General features: G+C 43.0%; 1 protein-coding gene across 1 annotated transcript in view; it reads left to right on the top strand.

Annotated features, from left to right (window-relative positions):
- The first annotated feature begins 847 nt into the window (after positions 1-847).
- SLC7A7 (solute carrier family 7 member 7) overlaps positions 848-20,074 on the top strand; it is a 34,095-nt gene continuing 14,868 nt past the window's right edge. Inside the window, exon 1 of the mRNA XM_007951165.2 lies at positions 848-1,346. Coding sequence (XP_007949356.1) covers positions 848-1,346 — 499 coding nt within the window. The remainder of the gene's footprint in view (positions 1,347-20,074) is intronic.

The following is a 20,074-nucleotide window of genomic DNA, read 5'->3' as shown; positions in this document are numbered from 1 at the left end:
GCGATTGTCAGTCGCCTCCATTCATCTCTAGGTTCGGCATTTGGAGCATCCATCTCGCGTTCAGACTTTTTTGGGTGATGCTACTATCCTGATAAGATTTGATGGCAGGAGATTGGGAATACTGGGGTTGGGAAAAGTACTTGAGAAAGGAAAAGAGAATTGGCTGTGTTCTTTCAGGGTGGGCTAGTCGTGAGGCTTTTCGGTTGGTGACTATCCAGCTGAGGGTTGTTAAGGAATACTCCTTGAGTAGGGGGATGGTTGTGGGTTCTAGCAGGTGATCCCTGAAGCTTCTGGGTTTGCCAGAGCTAAAGTCATTGGAGAAAAGATCAGTGTTGTGAAAACACAAATTAGCTACTGGCAAGATGGATGCCTAATGTTTCATTTCTGCACCTGGGACAGGTTAGATTGAAATTGGGAGGAAGACAGACTTTTAGATAAGATTGAAAATTCAAACTCAAACCACTTTGGTTGTACCTGGGAAGCTACCAGACTGCCCTGATTCCTGTTTTGTCTTGTATCACAGTAAGTTCAGATAACAGGATTTAGGTGGGTAGCACCATCCTAATGAGAGACAGAGGCTATCTCTGGGAAATGGGTTTCTCCTTTAAAAATTCAACCTGGGGTTGTTTTTATGATTGAGCAAGAGAAAAAGAGGTTAATGGGAGGGCAGAGGCAAGAGAGAGGTCTCTGAAATGGGGCATTGGGGGTGGGTTGCCCCTACTGCACCCTATAGGGAAGTGGTTTTACATAATTACCAACTACCCATCTCTCTTATTTATTTCACCATCTTTCTTCCTTAGGGGGCGATGCCAGGGAGCTGGTGAAGGCTTTCTTCTTCTCCTCCACCATGGTTGACAGTGCTAAGTATAAAGTGGCCCCCCAGCATGATGGAGATACCTCTGCTTTGGCCGATGGGGCTAGCCCAGGGCCCGAGCGGGTCAAGCTGAAGAAGGAGATCTCGCTGCTTAATGGAGTGTGCCTGATTGTGGGGAACATGATTGGCTCGGGCATCTTTGTCTCCCCTAAAGGTGTGCTCATGTACAGTGCCTCCTTTGGCCTTTCCTTGGTCATCTGGGCTGTTGGGGGCCTCTTCTCTGTTTTTGGGGCCCTTTGTTATGCGGAACTGGGCACCACCATTAAGAAGTCTGGGGCCAGCTATGCCTACATCCTTGAGGCCTTCGGGGGATTCCTTGCCTTCATCAGACTCTGGACCTCCCTCCTCATCATTGAGCCTACCAGCCAGGCCATCATTGCTATCACCTTTGCCAACTACATGGTGCAGCCCCTCTTCCCGACCTGCTTGGCCCCCTATGCCGCTGTCCGCCTGCTGGCTGCTGCGTGTATCTGTAAGTGGGGGTGGGCTGGTGGGGCCCTGTGGAGGGTCAGGGAAGAGTCAGTCCAATCAAAGAGTAAGACGGAGCTGGAAAGGAATGCCTTTTAAAAGTTACCATTATTTAATTAATGTATGTTTTATGTGAAAATTCAAACAGTACCAAAATGGAACGTGATAGAAAGGCCTGGCAAGCTGCTTCTGAAAAGTCAGTCACTGATAACCCTGTGGGACACAATTCTAATACACATAGCACTGCCCTGAGTTAGAGTTTTTTTTTTTTCCTCTTCCAAAAAAAGATAGCAACTTGTCCTTCCCAGCATCCCATGGTAAGCACCATTAGCGGTTTGTGTGCATGTCTTGATTTTTATCTATCCTCCTTCAACAGATAGAGTTTTGTTTTGTCTATTCCAAAAATGGGAGCATACTATATATATAATTCTGTAATTTTCTTTTCTCCCCAGCATTTATTAGCAACTTTCTTCTGTTTACGATCAACTTTTATTTTTAATGCTTCGTGTTATTCCAAGCTAATTAACTTCAAGGCTGTATTGTTGTTTAGGAGCTCTAGTGGTGCAGTTGTTAAGCACTTGGCTATTAACCAAAAGATGATTTGAACTCACCAGCCGCTCTGCAGGAGAAAGATGTGGCGGTCTGCTTCTATGAAGATTTACAGCCTTGGTAACCCTATGAGGCTGTTGTACTCTGTCCTATAAGGTCTCTGAGTCAGCAGTGGTTTTAGTTTTTGATACTGTTGTTTATTTAACCAGTCCTCTGTTAATAGTGGAGCTCTGGTGGCATAGTACCTAAGGCATTTGACTGCTAACCAGAAAGAAGGCTAGTGGTTCAAACCCACCAGCCACTCCTTGGAAGGAAGGTTGGACAAATCTACTTCTATAGAGAATACCACCTTGGAAACCCAAGGAGGAGTCGATATGGGTCGAATCGACTTGACGGCAGTGAGTTTTTTTTTTGGTTTTTGGAGCTCTGGTAGCATAGTGGCTAAGGCACTTGGCTGCTAACCAGAGGCTGGTGGTTCAAACCCACCAGCCACTCCTCAGAAGGAAGATGGGGCAATCTACTTCTGCAGTGATAATGCTTTGGAAACCCGAGGAGGGGTCACTATGAGTCAAGTCTGACTCGATGGCACACAACAACAACAACAACAACAACAACAATGGTTAAAGCATTCGACTGCTGATCAGAATGTCAGCAGTTTGAACCCACCAGCTGAGAAAAATGCGACAGTGCATCTGTAAAGATTTCCAGCCTTGGAAACACTGTGGGGCAGTTCTACTCTGTACTAAAGGGTTGCTGTCATCGGAATTGACTCAATGGCAGTAGGCTTGGTTTGGTTTCCGGTAATGACTTTTTAAATTGGTTCCAGTTTTTCAATTGTATAGATAATGCTTCATTGAGTATCCTTATTGTACGAGGCTGGATTCTTGAAAGTGTCACTTCAGTCTACCTTGACTTTTTTCTATCTAAATATTATTTAAATGTGTACATTTAGAAAGCCACTAAGGCTTAAGGAGGTGCTGAGAGGACAATCTACTATGGCCCCATCCCTCAGGCACCTTGGTCCTTGAAAAATCCCCTCCCAGGCTAGAGAAACTAGGACCTTAGAGATTCTTCCCCCCACCCTCAACTATGAAGAAGCTCTGAAATTCTGTCAGTTTGAGGGGGAGCTGCCCCAGCAACAGCAACAGTGGGTGCTGGAATTTTGTACCAGGCACAATGACTGGCTCCCAGTCAGCCTTACGGCTTTCTCAATTTCTCCTGGAATCTTATCAGGCACAATTACTCACTGGCTCCCAGTTAGCCTTACGGTTTCTCAATTTCTCCCTCACTCCACTTTGCTCCTCAGCTTCCTCTTCAGCCTCCCTGTTTTTACTGTTGTTCAGGGAACTGGCTGTCCTCTTGTGATTCGTGTGTCCCTGTGTATGGCTCGGACTCATCACTGTGTATGGAGATGTTTGTCATGCATGGCAACAGTCAGGGAGGGGGTGGAAGGCACTGCCTTGTGTTGCAAGAAGAGGATTTTCCCCTGAGGTCTTAAATGTGATCTGTAATCTCTTTTGCATCATCTACAGATGATCTGGTGGGTTGGCTTACCGGAGAAAGTAATTTTACTATCTTTTAGTTGGGGCCCCCCTGGCTATATGTTACTTAGTTTGTATAGAATAAAGATTATTCTACCTAATTTACCTAAGTAAATTTTCTAGGTTACTGCATCTTTTTTAAAAAATGCACTAGAATTCTATTAATTTAATTATCTTTGCTTGGCTTTGTCTTTTGATGTTTTTTGATGACTCAGGGTGACCATTGCACATTTCAGTGCTTATATGACTAAGACGTCTTCCCAGGCCACTGGGGTAGGGAAGAATGTTTGGTTCCTCACTCAGTGGCCTCAGGCTGCTGGCCTGACTTCATTTTGTCAGGTTTTAGTCTCTCATGATTTCTGTCTGTGTCATCCCTGACAGCTGTCGTTCCTTGATTCTGGCATCGTGCCCACCTCCATCAGTCACCCCTTCTGATTTGTGGCTTCTAATTTGGGAATAGAGACATACTCAAACCTTTGCACACCCACATACACACACTTACAGCCTTGTAAGGATACATGGAAAGTAGTCACAGTTATGAATTAGTCTGAAGAGATTACTTAATAAAAGACATGGATTTATGGCATATATTTGTGACAACTTTGGTGGAGTGAAAAGTGGAGTAGACTTGTGTTTGAGGCTGGGCTCAATAGCTGTATGACCTTAGGCAGAGTGCAATAGTTATTTATTTTATGGCTACTGTGAGAATAAAATGAGAAAAATCATAAATCATGGTTCAAGTGTAAAGTATTAACGATTGTTATGATTAAAATTCTCTCTCTTGGCTGCCTATAGGCCTTTACCTCTTCCTGCTTCTTGGCTTTTTGCTGAGCACTTATAGCTAGATAAATGAGATATTACTGCATAGGGAGTATCTGGACTTTGCTCTGTCTTTAGTAAGTTAAGAGGGACATGGAGATCTGAGAGAAGGTTCAGAAGGGTAAACAAGATTGTAAGAATTTAGGGACATGATTCTTGGGTTTATTCCTTCAGTGGTGGTTTAATGAGCACCTAGCACAAGTCAGATGCTGAAATGTATGAGGATGTTCTGTTTAGTAAGGACTTAAGCTAAATCTTCAGATTTAATAAGAGAAGGGTTTTAATATAAAGCATCCATTCATATACTCTTTAGTCATTCAAGAAACATTTATTTAGGGTGGACTATGTGCTTGATAAGGAGCTCTGGTAGCGTAGTGCCTAAGGCACTTGACTGCTAACCAGAAGGTTGGTGGTTCAAACCCACCAGCCACTCCTCGGAGGGAAGGTTGGGCAACCTACTTCCGTAATGATACTGCCTTGGAAACCCAAGGAGGGGTCCCTATGAGTTGGGTCTGACTTGATGGCAAATAACAACAATAACATGTGCTTGATGGCAGTGAGTTTTGTTTTTTTTTTTTTTTTGAATGTGCTAGATAAAGGAGCTCTCTGGTGTAGTGCCTAAGGTATTTGACTGCTAACCAGAAGGTTGGTGGTTCAAACCCACCAGCCACTCCATAGAAGGAAGACATGGCAGTCTAACTCTGTAAAGATTTACTGCCTGGGAAACCCAATGGGGGTTACTATGAATTGAGATTGACTCAATGGCAATGGGTTTGGTTGGTTGCTTTTTTTTTTTTTTTGTTTAACATGCTAGATAAGGAGCTCTGGTAGCATGGTGCATAAGGCATTTGACTGCTAACCAGAAGGTTGGCAGTTCAAACCTGCCAGCCTCTCTGCAGAAGGAAGATGAATCAATCTACTTCTATAAAGATTTATTGCCTTGGAACCCAGCGGGGGTCACCATAAGTAGAAATTGACTTGATGGCAGTAGGTGTGGTTTTTTGGGTTTATGTATCAGATATTTTGGAGTCCTTGTGTGGTACAGGTTGTTAGCACAGCTGCTGACTGAAAGACTGGCAGTTCCAGTCCACCCAGAGCCACCTCTGAAGAAAGGCTTGGTGATCTACTTCTGAAAAATGAGCCACTGAAAACCCATGGAGCACGGTTCTAGTCGACACATGTGGGTTAACCACCAGTCAGAATTGACATGAATGCAGCTTTTTATTATTATTTTTTAAAATGTGGTAGATAGGTAACTTAGTACTCACATGGGAAACAAGAATAAAATGTGGTCCTTGCTATCCAAGAACTCACATCCCAGGAGACAGACCTATTAACAAATAATTTTCTTGTGATATAATAAGTGCAGTGATAGAGGTACCATAAGAGCAGGTGGGATAACTTTCTTTTTTTGTGAAGAGAAGTGCTTAGGAAGACTTTACAGAGATGGTGATGTCTGAACTGAATCTTGAAAACATAGCTGTTTCCTAGCACATTTATCATGGAGGGAACTGTATGTGCAAAGGTGTGGAGGTGCAAGAAAGCACAGAACTGTTTAGAGAATTCCAGGTATTGGTATGTCTGGAATGTAGAGTGGTGGGGAGGGAGGAGAGGAGAGAGGTAGAAGGAACTGCAAACAGCCCAGGGCCAGCACAAGGAAGTTTTAGATGGTGCATAAACAGGTTGGACCTTATCCTGAAGGCTGATTTTAAGCAGGGGACTGAAATGATCAGATTTGCTTAGAAGGACTTTGGTGGCCATGTGGAGACGGTTTTTGGAAAGAGTGAGACAGAAGGTAGGGAGACTGAAACTTGAGTCCATGTCAAAAATAATGAAGACCTGACTGTGGAAATGGCCTTTGGATGGAGATGAGGGGATGGATAAAGAACATTTCAAGCTTGGGCAGATGAGAGTCATGGGACAGACATCTGAAATAGGCCAGGTGACCGAGGTAGAAGAGTATCTGGCACTTCTGCTGGGTTGATCATGTGGCTCTTCTCTGAGCAGTGTCTTTCTTGGGTCATCATGACCCAGAGTTTGGTCATTCTCCCATCAGCTGAGTCATGCTTACCTAAAAGAGAGACTGATATGTAACTGATGATGCTAGTTTCGTAATGTTCAGTGATGAGTATGTGTGTGTAATTTCTAGTGACCCAAGTGTGTATATCCACTATCTAGGACACTCCCTTCCTGGTATTGTCATCAAACCCATCTAGTCATTAGAAAGTTGCTTGCAGGGTGTGAATTGGAACAAAGAAAAAAATCTTGACTCTTTGAGAAAATATTACCAAGTACTTTTTGTGTACCAGAAACTGTTATAGACTCTAAAAATAGGGCTAAAATGTAGAGCCCTTGCTTACAGAGAACTCACAGTGTGGTGCTGGAGATAGGCAAGTGAATAGCTAATTAAACACAGTGTATGGTAAGTGCTGGGAGGGGATGGAGAGCAGTTTATGCAGGAGATGGTATCTGCACACAAGCCAAAGGAAGGATAAAAAGGAATCAAGGTGCGTAGGAAGCACCCAAATCCTCACCTGCCTGACTCTGCTTGAATCATGCTCACCCTGACACTTTGTGCTCTAGCCACATCAGCCTTCTTGTTCTTCTTTCAGTGTGCCCCACTGAGTTCTACCTCAGGGGTTTTATACTTTTTCTTTCTGACTAGAAAGCTCTTCTCCCAGATTCCTGCAGAATTTATTCCTTCACTTTATTCACATCTTTGTACAAATACTACCTTACTAGAGACTTATCCTATCTAATACAGTCACTCTCCGTCCCGTCTCATTTTGTTTTTCTTTATAGCACTCATCATGACCTGACATATTAATTATTGTTTAGTGCCTGTTTTTCCCACTAGAAGGTAAACATGGTGAGAACAAGGACTTAGTTTTGCTCACTGCTGAATCCCTAGCACCTACAACAATGCCTGGCATCTGCTAGATGTTCAATAAATACCTGTTGAATGAGGAAGGGGTCAAGGACATTTTAGGCATAGGGAAAGGAGATATAAAGGCACGAAGGTGAGAAAAAGTATAGGATGTGCATGGAACATTGTATGACATAAGAGGACAAAGTAAGGCAAGGGGCTAGAGCACGAGGCATACCTTCCAAGGGGTTCAGATGTTATCCTAAAGCATTTGAGGAACCTTTGAAGGATTTTGAGTAGGGGAGTGGTATAGCTGGAGTGGGACATAGGGGGCAAGCCTGGAGGTAGAGACACCAATTAGGAAGCTCTTATAGCAATGCAGGCAGGAAATGATAAAAGCCTGAATTAGAATGATGGCTGTAGGTATGGTAAGGAAAGGGTAGAGCAGAGAGTAAGTTAGAAGATATAATCAATACAACCAAAAAGACCTATTGGAAGATTGAGATGTAGGGTGTGAGAGAAAGGGAGGTATTGAGGAAGACTTCAACCAGCCTGTAAGTTCTGTGCCAGCATGGGCTGTGCCTGTCTCAGGATCCGCTGTATCCTCAGCAAAGAGGGGCTGGATAAACATTTTTTGAATGACTAGATGAGTTTTTTTTTTTTCCCCTGGTCTGTTAGCTGATATGGAGTAGCATCACTCACAGAGAAAAGACATTCAAACGGGGGAGGTATAAGTTTATGGTGTTAGGGGAGGACAAGGCCATATTGAATTTGAAATTTATTTGTAGGACATGGTGGTTGTGCCTGTTTGGAACTCAGGAAAGAGATGAGCATTTGGCAAGTGTTCACACAGCGCTTGCCGTGTTCCTGCCACTGGTCATTACCTTCTTGGAGCGCTCAGTGTGTGTGTGTGTGTGTGTGTGTGTGCGCGTGCACTGGGACGGCAGGATGGACAATCCAACCTAAGGTTATAATGGGTTTTGATCACTTTTGTGATTTGCAAACTACAGAGAGTTGTGGGAATTCACAGGAGGATACCTGACTTAGCCTAGGAGTTTTCAATCCTTCATAAGAACATTTAAGATGAGAGATAAGAGTTATTAAGAGAATAGAAAGAGGAACATTTTGGGCAGCAACAGAATGTGTGAAGGCTTAAAGGCAAGAAAGAAGGTCATTTTTGAGATGGTGAAAGGAGTTCAAGGTGGGCTGTAATAATTCAGTTTGAGGTAGGAAATGCCAAGAGTTGGGCCTGTAAGTGGGGTTAGGGAAAGCAGGTTGCTCGGGGCTTTATAAATTGTTATTATTTATAAATAATTATTATATTAATTAGTTATTATTGCTGTGTAACAAATCATCCAAACCATAATGACTTAAAACAATAGTCATTTTATTATCTCCCATGGTTTCTGTGGGTCAGGAATTTGAGGAGGGCTTGATGGGGCCATTTTGGCTCAGGATCTCTTATACAGTTGAGGTCGGATGGAGATGGGAGCTGGAATAGTGGGATGCTGAAGAAGCTGGGGACTAGCTGAGTTTCTCTTTCTCTACATGTAGTGTCAGGGCCTTTGTGTGTTCTCTTTCCATAGGGACTCACTGGGCTTCCTTATGACATGCCAGCCTTGAGGCAGTAGGAATGCTTATTTGGTAATTGAAGGCCTCAAGAGTGAGTATTCCAGCAAACAAAGTGGAAGTGGCATAGTCTTTTTTTTTTTTTTAAGGTCTGAAGTGCTGCATCATTTTTGTTTCCTTAAGTACTTTTTTCTTTTGTTTAAAAATTTTTATTGTGATTTGAGTGAAGATTTACAGAGCAAATTCATTTTCCATACAGCAGTTCATACACATTTTGTTTCATGACATTTACTGCAATTCCCTACAACGTAACAGCTTACTTTCCATTTCTTCCCTGTAGTTACCTCTTCTCTGTATCCTTCCCTCCCATATACTCCTGCCCTCAGAGCTATCACCCTGTGCAAACACTGCTCTTTTGTTCTCCTAGGATTGATCGCTCCAATGAGTGTATCTACCCATATGCCTGTCTATTGTTTGGCTGGAATCCGTAAGAGTGAGTTCAGTTCTAGACCTGAAGGGTAACTAGGGGCCATAGTCTCAGAGGTCTCACCAGGCTCTATCAGACCAGCAAACCTGGTCTTATTTTATGATTTTGAATTCTGTTCCACATTGTCTTCTCACTCTGTCCAGGATCTCCTGCACCGATCCCCCTCTGAGTGGTTGACAGTGGTAGCTGGGCACCATCTAGTTCTTCTAGTCTCATGGTCATACAGGTTGAAGATCACATGGTCTACTAGTCCTTGGACTAATTGTTTCTAGGCATCTTTGGTTTTCTTCATTCTTCTTTTCTCTGTATGAGGAGAGATGATTGTTGCATCTAGATGGCCACTTGCAAGCTTTTAAAAGCCCAGTTGCTATTCACCGAAGTAGGATATAGAACAATGTTTTTGTGTAGTATGTTATGCCAATTGAGCTTGATGTCCCCTGAAACATGGTCCTGAGCCCACAGGTCCAACTACTCGGTCCCTCAGGGTTTTGCTGGCTGTGGCTGCATTGTCTTTCATGGCCTAGCCTCTGAAGTTACAGGGAGCTACTCCAGCCATACTCTATGGGTAGAAACATTCATAATCGACTGTGCCTCTCCCTTTGAAACTGGATAGTTTTCCATGTTAAGGAGTTTAGTAGCCTTTCACTTAAGACAATGGAAACCAATTAAGTCTTTAAAAACAGTCGAGTGGCATGATCAGACCTGTGATTTTAGAAAGATTATCTGTCTGTTTAGGACTGAAAGCAAGGAAATCAGTTAGGATGTTGTTGCCATGATCCTGGTGAGAGATGATGGTGGCTTGGACTAGAGTTATATTTTGGGCATGTAGAGACTGAGGAGGTTAAATTTAGACCTGGACACTGATTAATTGTGGGCAGAGTTGTTGATCATGATCAAATGTCCAGGTTTCTGGCTTGGGCAACTGGGTGAATGGTGATTCCAGTTACTTACATGGGGAACACTGGAGGGAGCAGTAGTTTTGAGGAAAATTGATGGGATCAGTTTTAGATATGTTGAGTTTGATGTGCCTGCAGTTGGATATTCATATATATCTGGACTTGTGAGAAAGATTGGGCTGGTGATATGCTTTTGGAAATCATCAACATATAGATTCTGGTACTTGAAACCATGGGAATAGACAAGATGACCTTGAGATAACCTGTTGAAAAGAGAAACATCTAGAGAGAAGAAGGAAATCTAAGAGATGGTGAATGGAAGAGAGCAATTTGGGGAGTGAATGGCCAACAGTGCCAGTCTGCTAAGAGGTCAAGCTAGATAACTGACTGGGGTTGATTGGATTTATCAACAAGAGACTACTGGTCTCTTTGGAGAGGGAAATTTCAGGACACTGACAGTGGAATTAGATTTCAGAGAGATTCATTCACCCAGTGAAACATTGTCTACTATATGCCTAGTTGTGGGCTGGTCCTTGGGGATATGAAGATGAATTTGATCTAGTCTCTGCCTTCAAGTAGCTTATGGTCTATGGGAGAGACAAATATAGAAACCACTCTACCACATTTTGGTTAGTGTGGGACTGTGAAAGCAAGGCATCGTACCTAGGGGTGGTCTGGCTTACACTCAAGAGCAGCTTTTTCCAGAGAAACTGTCAAGTAAGATGATGTCATTGAATGACATTATTTGGAATCGGCTCTGGTGGCATAGTAGCAAGGCATTTGACTGCTAACCAGAAGGCTGGCAGTTCAAATCCACCAGTCACTCCTTGGAAGGAAGATTGGGCAATCTATTTTCATAGAGATACTGCCTTGGAAACCCAAGGAGGGGTTGCTATGAGTGGAATCCAACTCAACAGCAGTGAGTTTGGTGATTTTTGGTTTGAGCTAGGAAATCAAGGGTATCTTTGGTGGAGTTGTTTCAGTAGAGTGGTGGGGTAGACTGTAGAGGAGAGGAGGGAATGTGGATATGATTTCTAGAAGATTCACTGTGAAGGAAAGGAGGGACCAAGGTTGAGGGAGGATTTTATAGGAAAGACTTAAACCTGCCTAAGATGGTTTGGGGTGTATTTCTGGAGACCTGGGTGATATAAACCTACCCCACAACAAATGCACCTCCTTAGTGGTTAGAATACTTGAGTCCCCTGAGCCAGGATTTCTCTCCCTTGAATAGTGGTGGGGACACCCTAATTAATCCCTTTGGGGATGTATGGTATACCCTTGGAGTATATTATAATGGTTAAGAGCATAGAATCAAGCAGGGCTAGATGTAATCAGTTTCTTCCTCTGTAGTCTCAGTTTCCTGATTTGCAGAATGGGGTCCTTATTTAATGGGGGGTGATCTATATTTCCACCATACTGACATGGTGTTTTTTCTGTTCAAATAGTGACAAGTTCAATGAAGGAAACACAATTTCTGTTCCTATAGAGTGGCTTGGGAGCTTTGGTAGCATAGTGGCTAAGGCACTTGACTGCTAACCAGGAGGCTGGAGGTTCAAACCCACCAGCCACTCCTTGGAAGGAAGATGGGGCAATCTACTTCCGTAGTGATACTGCCTTGGAAACCCAAGGAGGGGTCGCTATGAGTCGGGTCTGACTCGACGGCACATAACAATAACAACAACAACAACATAGAGTGGCTTACTGTCTTTTGACAGACATATGTATTTGTGCAAATAATGCACATGTTATGTGTTTTTTGCCAACCGGTGCCAACATGTAAAAGACAATTAACATAGCACCCTCCTAGGTGGGGAGGAGGGGGGCACAACTGGCAAAAAAAATGCAGAGCACCATGTTATTTGTGTAAAAATGCAGATCTTCTTTTAAAACTGTTGATGAACCACAGCCTAGGCTGGTATGGCTACTAGACCTTGAAATCATTTACCAATTATTACTTAGGTCATTTTTTTCTGCAGGTGGGTGACTTCAATTATGGCTAATTTCATTGTCATCATTGTAAGCATACATTACCCCATCTGCCAGTGTCTTAGCTCTCTAGTGCTGTTGTAACAGAAATACCTCAAGTGGATGGCTTTAACAAACAGGAATTTATTCTTTTATAGTTCAGGAGGCTAGAAGTCTTGAATTCGGAGTGCCACTTCTAGGGTATGGGTGATATGGGTGAAGGTCCCTTGACCTTGGTTGGCCTTCAGCTCTGCCTCTTATTCCAGGCTCACTAGAGCTGGAGGCATCTCCTAACTTATGCAGCTGCTGGCTGCTGAGACTGACAAACCCAAGGTTGGCAAGTAAAATGGCACAATCCCAAGATCAGCAGGCAACATGGCAGGCCACTGGTTCAAGTCCAGGAACAATCTCCAAATCAGCAGACAGCATGGTCCAAAGTGTGCCAGAAAGCTAGAGACCTTTCCCAGAGCTTCTCCATGTGTACTGGAAGGTGGCCACACTCTGAAGGCAACTCCTCTTCAACCACTTAGCTGCTCACAGCAGATTCTACCATGGAGGTGATTACAATCTCGTCATGGGGAATAACTATATCTAGCTACCAAGCCACTCAAAGCCGTGGCCTAGCCAAGTTGACACATAACGTTCACTACCGCAGTCAGGAATACTGCCTGCCTTTCCTACCTGCTTCCCAGTTTAACCTCCATAACCTTAGGTCAGGCAGTAGCGGTTCTGGTGCTGCTGCCTTCCTCTCCCCCAGACTGCATGAGTCGCCTCTCTTAGTGACTTTCATATCATCTGATTCTTGTAATTCCATGAAGGCTCAGAACTGTATCTTTTTTTTTTTTTTTTAAATAATATTTTACTCTATTTTCAATGAAGGTTTTATACAACAGTTTAGGTTCTTATTCAGCAATTTCTGAACAATACAAATTGTTTAGTGGCACTGGCTACATTATTCACAATGGTGAGCATTTTCATTATTTTTGTTCTGATTGTTCCATTTCCATCAATCCAGTTTCCCATCCCTCTTCCATTCTTATGGTGGTTGTACCAAATTGTCCATCATTTGGTCTCATATAGGTGACTTTTTAAAGGAGCACAGCACTTGTAATATCATTGTTTTATGAGCCAGTATGTTATTTAGCTACAAAGTAACCTCAAGGTCTAGTTTAAGTTCAAGGCTTGAAGAGTATCTCAGGGCAATAGTCTCAGAGAGTCCTCCAATCTCATCTAGTCAGGAACTAGATCTTAATTGCAGAGATTGGCACACAGTGGATATCAAGCCTGGTACACAGTGAGTGCTTAATACATGCTTGTTAAGTGAATGAATATATTCTAAATTCTGAAGGAAACTTACTGGCTTGTCCAGAGTACCAGACAAAGGTTCGTTTACTGAGCCGGAGATGTATAGATGGCCCTTCCTGAAGCAGATTCTTCTAGCTGCTCTGAGTTCATTCTTGATTGTTCTGTTCTCTGTAGTCAGAAGCTCTATTCTCGTAGGGGGAGAAATTGAACTCCTAGCCCCACATCCTTGTATACAAATAGGGAGGCATATGGTGTGGTGGAATGTATGCAGGCTTTGGAGCTAGCTGAGTGACCTCAGTTTTCTCAGATAAAGACAATAAAACCAATTCTGTGCCAAATTTAGGCCCCTGGTTACACAAGCAGGAGCTCTTATGGTATAGCGGTTAAGGCATTTGGCTGCTAACCAAAAGGTCGGTGGGTTTGAGCCTATCAGCTGCTCTGTGGAAGAAAGATAAGGCAGTCTGCTTCCATGAAGAGTTATAGCCTTGGAAACCCAATGGAGGTTGCTATGAGTCAGAACTGACTCAATGGCAGTGAGTTTTGGGTGACACAAATAGTGGTGCTTGTCTACCAACTAACTTGGTGGTTGAAACCCATGCAGTGGTCCTGTGGAAGAAGACATGGCAGTCTGCTTCTGTGAAGATTACAGCCAAGAAACCCTATGGAGCATTTCTACTCATGGGGTCACCATGAGTCTGAATTGACTCAAAAGTAATAGGTTTGGTTTTGGTTTTATGCCACATAAAATTAAATGATGTATTTAAGTAACCGGGCACATAATGTTCATGTAAAAATGGTATTTGCTACTGCAAATTATATTTATAATCATGCATCTCATTAATTTTTAAAAACTGTACTTTCTATAATCTATCTTTGGTTGACTTACAAGCCACTTTTGGGTTGAGACTTCCTGTTTTGCAGGAGAGGTGCAGCTTTCCTTTTGGCAGAGTCAGGAATAGGTGTCCGGAAGTCTAGCTTCACCTGCTTTGCTCAGAGCCCAGTGTTTTGCTCTGCTGTTAGAATGGCTGGACGTTTCTGCTTCTGACTTGCCTTGCCCAGTCTTGCCCATGCTATGACCTATTTTTTTTTGTTTAAGGTTTTTTTTTTTTTTTTTCCCCCACCTTTTATTTGCAGGACATTTTACCTCTCTGTGGTCTGTCTGTTCACTGTCCCAGGCAGTCAGTGATACTTACTCAGGGCCCCTTGTGAACAGAATAATGTTTTTAAGGGATCATGCAGATTCTTTATGTCCCTGACACTTGACCCTAATGACTTGCATGTAGTAAATGCTACAATAAATGTTGGCTGAATGAATAAACAGAAGGTATGGTTCCTGGCCTAGCATGACATTACATGCTTTTAGCTTTCAGGGTGGTGGTGGAGGGCTGAGGGCTGCTGTGGGATCTGGCAGAGGGGAGGGCAGACAGTTCATCCTGAGTCTGTTAGAGCTACTGTGGACTGTAAAGAACTTCAGATCTTTGTGTCTGAGAGCTTTTGCCACATGTCCTTATGCAGCTTCTTCTGGTACCAGAGTGACTGAACTCGTGTACTGGTGGCTAATGAGGTGGAACAGCCAGATGCTGGGCCCCCAGCTGATTTTTGCACTTTTAACTTTCTATTTGGAAGCTAGTTACCTCTCCTAGACGGGTTTTCCCAAGAGCCATCTTAGAGTTGAGGGGAGGAAGCTTATATTTCATGTTCCACATTAAGTTACAAAAAGACTGGGGTCAGACTTTCGGGTTCTTTCTAGTGTGGGGTTGTGAAAATGGTAGTGTGGGGGCATTTGCCTCCTTTAACTTTACAAGAGAGGTGGAGGATCCAGATCAACAGCCCAAGCCTGATTTCTATGAGGTGGAGGTCAGACTGCCTCCTCTCTTCAACCTCTTTACAAATTCTGATACCCACTATCCTTCCCATAGCATTCTGCTCTTGCTGGATTTGATAATTCATTACAGTGGTCACAGACAATACTCAAGATTATGGGGTTTATTAGGTAAGTAACAGGTTACATTTCAGGATCAGGAAAGTCTCAGAGTATAGTTCTTTGGTCAGGACAGCTTCTTCTCAGCCATGCCGGTTAGACAGGCCTTTCCCTGGCCCTCAGCCTTTTCCTGCCTGGCCCTTGGCCTCTTGGGCCAGCCTAGCCTCTTCCTTGATTGGGTGTTACAAAGTTCTTTAGCTCCATTAATACATGCCCAGAGGCACCCCACTTTGCCAGCAAGCTTCCTGCCTGAAGGTACTCAGCTTTCTTACTCCGTGAACTAGGAAGCCCACTGCACTGTCACATGCTGGGCACCTGCTGCCTCTGCTGCCACTCTTTCTCTGTTGCTGCTTCTCACCATCTCTGGTGTTACTCTCTGTCTTTTGGGTCTAGGAGGTTCCCAGTACCAGGGACCCAGGGTCCAAAGGATGTAGTCAGGTCCCCTTGTCCACCTCTGGGATGTCTTATTTTAATCCTAGTAGGATGGCAAAACTGACCAATCTCCTTGTTAGCATGACATACACCTTATTTGCAAGAACCCCCAAGTTCCACACACCTTATTTGCATGGTCCCTCCCACACACAAGGGTACCATGAACCTTATTTGCATTATTAGCAAGCTGTCCTATCCCCTTGGTAGGCCACAAGCACCTCATTTGCATAGTCCTACCCAGTCATTTGGTGGGAGTTACAAGACCATGGTGAGAAAGGCCATATAAAAGCAATCCATCGCACTGCAGGGGTCAATGTGAACTTTGAAACAAACTCTTTCCCAGAAGTGAAGGGTATACAGCTGTGTGCTGGTTTGATCCACAAGGCTCTTTTGGAGTTTATCCTTGGTCTGTAACTTACTTTTTTCTTTTCCTCTATGCTTCAGAAGAAGCTGAGGGGATAATCTAGAGGAGTCCAGGAAGGAGCTATAGGCAGTAGGTTTCAACTCTGGGTACACATTGGAATAGCTTAGGGTGTTAATGCAAAAAGCAAACTTAAGTTCCTGTTTCCTCCTCTCTCCCCAACTAAATAACTCTGAACCACTGGGCAGAAGAATGGGAATTGGCTTGGAGAATAAGAATTGAGGAAGCAGAAAAGTTGCTGCTGAGGGGATGATATTCTTATGTTGCAGGAGGTGGGAAGAGAAATTCTCAGTTGTCACTGTGCTTCACTTAGGAGCTTAATGCCCAGAGCTTCTAACTTCATTGGCTTTGGGTAGGGGCCTGAACACTGGAATTTGTAAAAGCTTTCAAAGTGATGCCAATATGCAGCCAAGATAAACAAGCCCTGAGTTAAGTAAACGTTTTGAGTTTGTTCTGATCAAGGTTGTTCTCTATGTGATGATTTTGCTCAGGTAGTATACCCAAAGCAGGCAGGTCCTCAGATTCCCCTGGAAAGCCCCATGTCAGACTTCCTGAATCAGAACTTCTGGGAGTGGAATTCTGAAGCTGCAGGTCAACAAATACCTCAGGTGATTCTGAATTGGATTTAGCTGAGCAAACCAGTAGGGATCATATTAATAAGAGCTGGCTGACTTTGAGAAAGGAGCAGATGGAGTTTAATATTAGGGCTCCCTGTTACATACTGCCTGCTTGCTCCTTCAGTGTGGTGCAGAGCTATAGGACTAATATGCTCACTGACTTCTAGGAAGAAGAGGAGGAGGAATCCCATACAGTTTGTGTTTGGTCGGTCTTCTTGCCAGAAGCTCTTTACCCATGATACTCGAGCTAAGTGAAATGGTTCTATAGTCTGAAAAGGTAAAAAAAAGTTTGAGGACCATCTGCTATTTGAGAAAAACAACAGCACCTCGACAGGATGCAGTAAGTAGTCTGAGAAGCTGCACTACATGAAGAATGCAGCACCAGGATTGGAGGAAGACTCGTTAACAACCTGCGATATGCAGATGACACAACTTGGTTGCTGAAAGTGAAGATGACTTGATGAAGATCAAAGACTACACCCTTCAGTATGGATTACACCTCAACATAAAACAAAAATTCTCACAACTGGCCCAATAAGCAACATCATGCTAAATGGAGAAAAGATAGAAGTTGTCAAGGATTTCATTTTACTTGGATCCACAATCAGTAGCCATGGAAGCAGCAGTCAGGAAATCAGACATTGTATTGCACTGGGCAATTCTATTGCAGAAGACCTCTTTAAAATGTTAAGAAGCAAAGATGTCAAAGCACCTGACTCAACCCATGGTATTTTTGGTCACCTTACGTGCAGGTGAAACCTGGACAGTGAATAAGGAATACTGAAGAAGAATTGATTGTTTGAATTGTGTTGGCTAAGAATACTGAAAATACTGTGGACTGCCGTAAGAATGAACAAATCTACCTTGGAAGAAGTACAGCCAGAATGCTTTTAGAAGTGAGAATGGCCAGACTTTGTCTCATGTACTTTGGTCATGTTGTCAGAAGTGACCGTTCTCTGGAGAAGGATATCATGCTTGGTAAAGTAGAAGGTCAACCAAAGAATGGAAGACCCTCAACGAGATGAGTTGACACAGTGGCTATGATGATGGGCTCAGGCTAGCAACCATGGATGCTGATGGTGAGGATGGTGCAGGACCAGGCGGTTTTTCATTCTGTTGTTCATGGGGTTGCTATGAATTGGAGCTGACTCGATGGCACCTAACAACAGCAAACAATAACAACAACAATTGCATTGGGTAAATCTGCTGCAAAAGACCTCTTTAAAGTGTTAAAGAGTGAAGATGTCACTTTGAGGACTAAGATGTCTGACCCAAGCCATAGTATTTTAAGTCATCTCCTATGCATGTGAAAGTTGGACAGTGAATAAGGAAGACCAAAAAAGAGTTGATGGATTTGAATTATGGTCTTGATGAAGAATATTGACTGGGTCATGGACTGCCAGAAGAATGAACAAATATGTCTTGGAAGAAGCACAGCCAGAATGCTCCTTAGATGTGAGGACGGTGAGACTTTGTCTCAAGTACTCTGGACATGTTACCAGGAAGGACCAGTCCCTGGAGAAGGACATCATGCTTGGTAAAGTAGAGGGTCAGCAAAAAAGAGGAAGACCCTCAGTGAGATGGATTGACACAGTGACTGCAGCAATGAGCTCAAACAATGATTTTGAGGATGGCACAGGACTGGGCAGTGTTTCATTCTTTTGTACATAGGGTTTGCTATGAGTTGGAACTGATTCAGTGGCACCTAACGACAGACAGGATGCAAGAAACAATACATCAGGGAAGCCAGGAAGGAAAAGTGATTTTAAGATGTAGAGAGTATTCTAAATTTATGTTAGGAAAACCAATAAACAAAACAAAAATGATGAAAGAGCAGTAAAGAGGAGGAAGAAACTTGAAACCTCTGGGTTTAGGCAACAGATATGAGTCTTTTCCTAGAGAGCATGAATCAGCCTTCTGTGGAAGCAATGGTACACTGAGGCACCTAACAACAGCAAACAATGACAAGATTTTATAGACATAACCTTATTGTTCAGCCTGTCCACCCATCTATCCACCCATATACCCATGTTTGCCTTCACTGACAATGCAGTTTTGGAGAAATTAGGGTAGTAGCAGGTTTCAGTATACCAGTTGAGCTTGGTTGCTCCTCCTGTACTGTGTGACTCTGACTATATAGACCCAGCCTAATGCAAAGATGTGGATTTTCTTAGCAGCATGTGACCAAGAGCATGCTCACCTTAATCCACAGATCACTACACTTCTGCTGATTGCTGTGGGATGAATGACATCACCAGTCAGAAGATACCTGAGATATATCACTGATGACCTTGATGTTCAAGGGAGCAAATAGCAATAGGTAGAATTTTCATCTCTCTGTCAATGGAAGGCTGTATATGTGAAAGAAAAAAGAACGCAGAACAGAGAACTTGACTGTAAGCACTAAGATACCAGAAAGCTGTCCTAGCAAATGATATAGCAGATTTCACAGGTATTGGGAGGGATGGGTTTAATAGGCCTTTAAAATGAATCTAGAGAGGAAGGGAGAAACATGCACAGATGAAAGTACACATCTGGATATTTTAAAAGCTATCAGATATTACACAAAAAGAATAAAGGTGCAAGAGTTAGTAGTGCATTTGAAGAAAATAGAAGGTTGGGAATGATGTGTCTGGACTCATATCTACAAACATAAGGAGCTCTGGTGGTGCGGTGGCGAAAGCATTCACCTGCTAAGCAAAAGATTGGCAGCTCAAACTCACCAGCTGGTCATTGGGAGAAAGATGAGGCAATTTGCCCCATAAAGATGTACAGCCTTGGAAACCCTATGGGACAGTTCTACTTTGTCTTACAGGGTTGCTGCAAGTTGGAATCGACTCGATGGCAGTGAGTATCTATAGACATTAAAAATAAGGTTAATAAACACATTTAACATTTCACTAAAAGTAGGAAACCACTTTATAGCTATCAGTGGTATTTTATTATAATATAGCAGTGAAAGGGTATGTCTTATTCGAAAGTCATAGATTTGCTAGGAAAATGGGATTGATACAGCATATTGAAGAGATATGTGCTCATTCGTGTTAGGATCTATAATATGTGATGCCCTCTGGGAAAGGTCACATTTTGATTCTTTTGATTGCAGTGAGAAGGAAAGTTCAGTACACCAAGATACACAGATTTTCTTTTCTTTTCTTTTCTTTTTTTAATTGTGATTTGGGTGAAGATTTACAGAGCAAATTCACTTTCCATATAGCAGTTCACCTATACTTTGTCTCATGACATTGACCACAGTTTACCACAATGCAACAGCTCCCCTCCCA

The sequence above is a fragment of the Orycteropus afer genome, unplaced genomic scaffold (genome assembly GCF_000298275.1).
Source record: "Orycteropus afer afer isolate SDZICR_OR568_19922 unplaced genomic scaffold, OryAfe1.0 scaffold00292, whole genome shotgun sequence".
Taxonomy (NCBI): domain Eukaryota; kingdom Metazoa; phylum Chordata; class Mammalia; order Tubulidentata; family Orycteropodidae; genus Orycteropus; species Orycteropus afer.
Note: the sequence above shows the minus strand (reverse complement) of the source record. Positions and strands in the feature narration are given on the sequence as shown.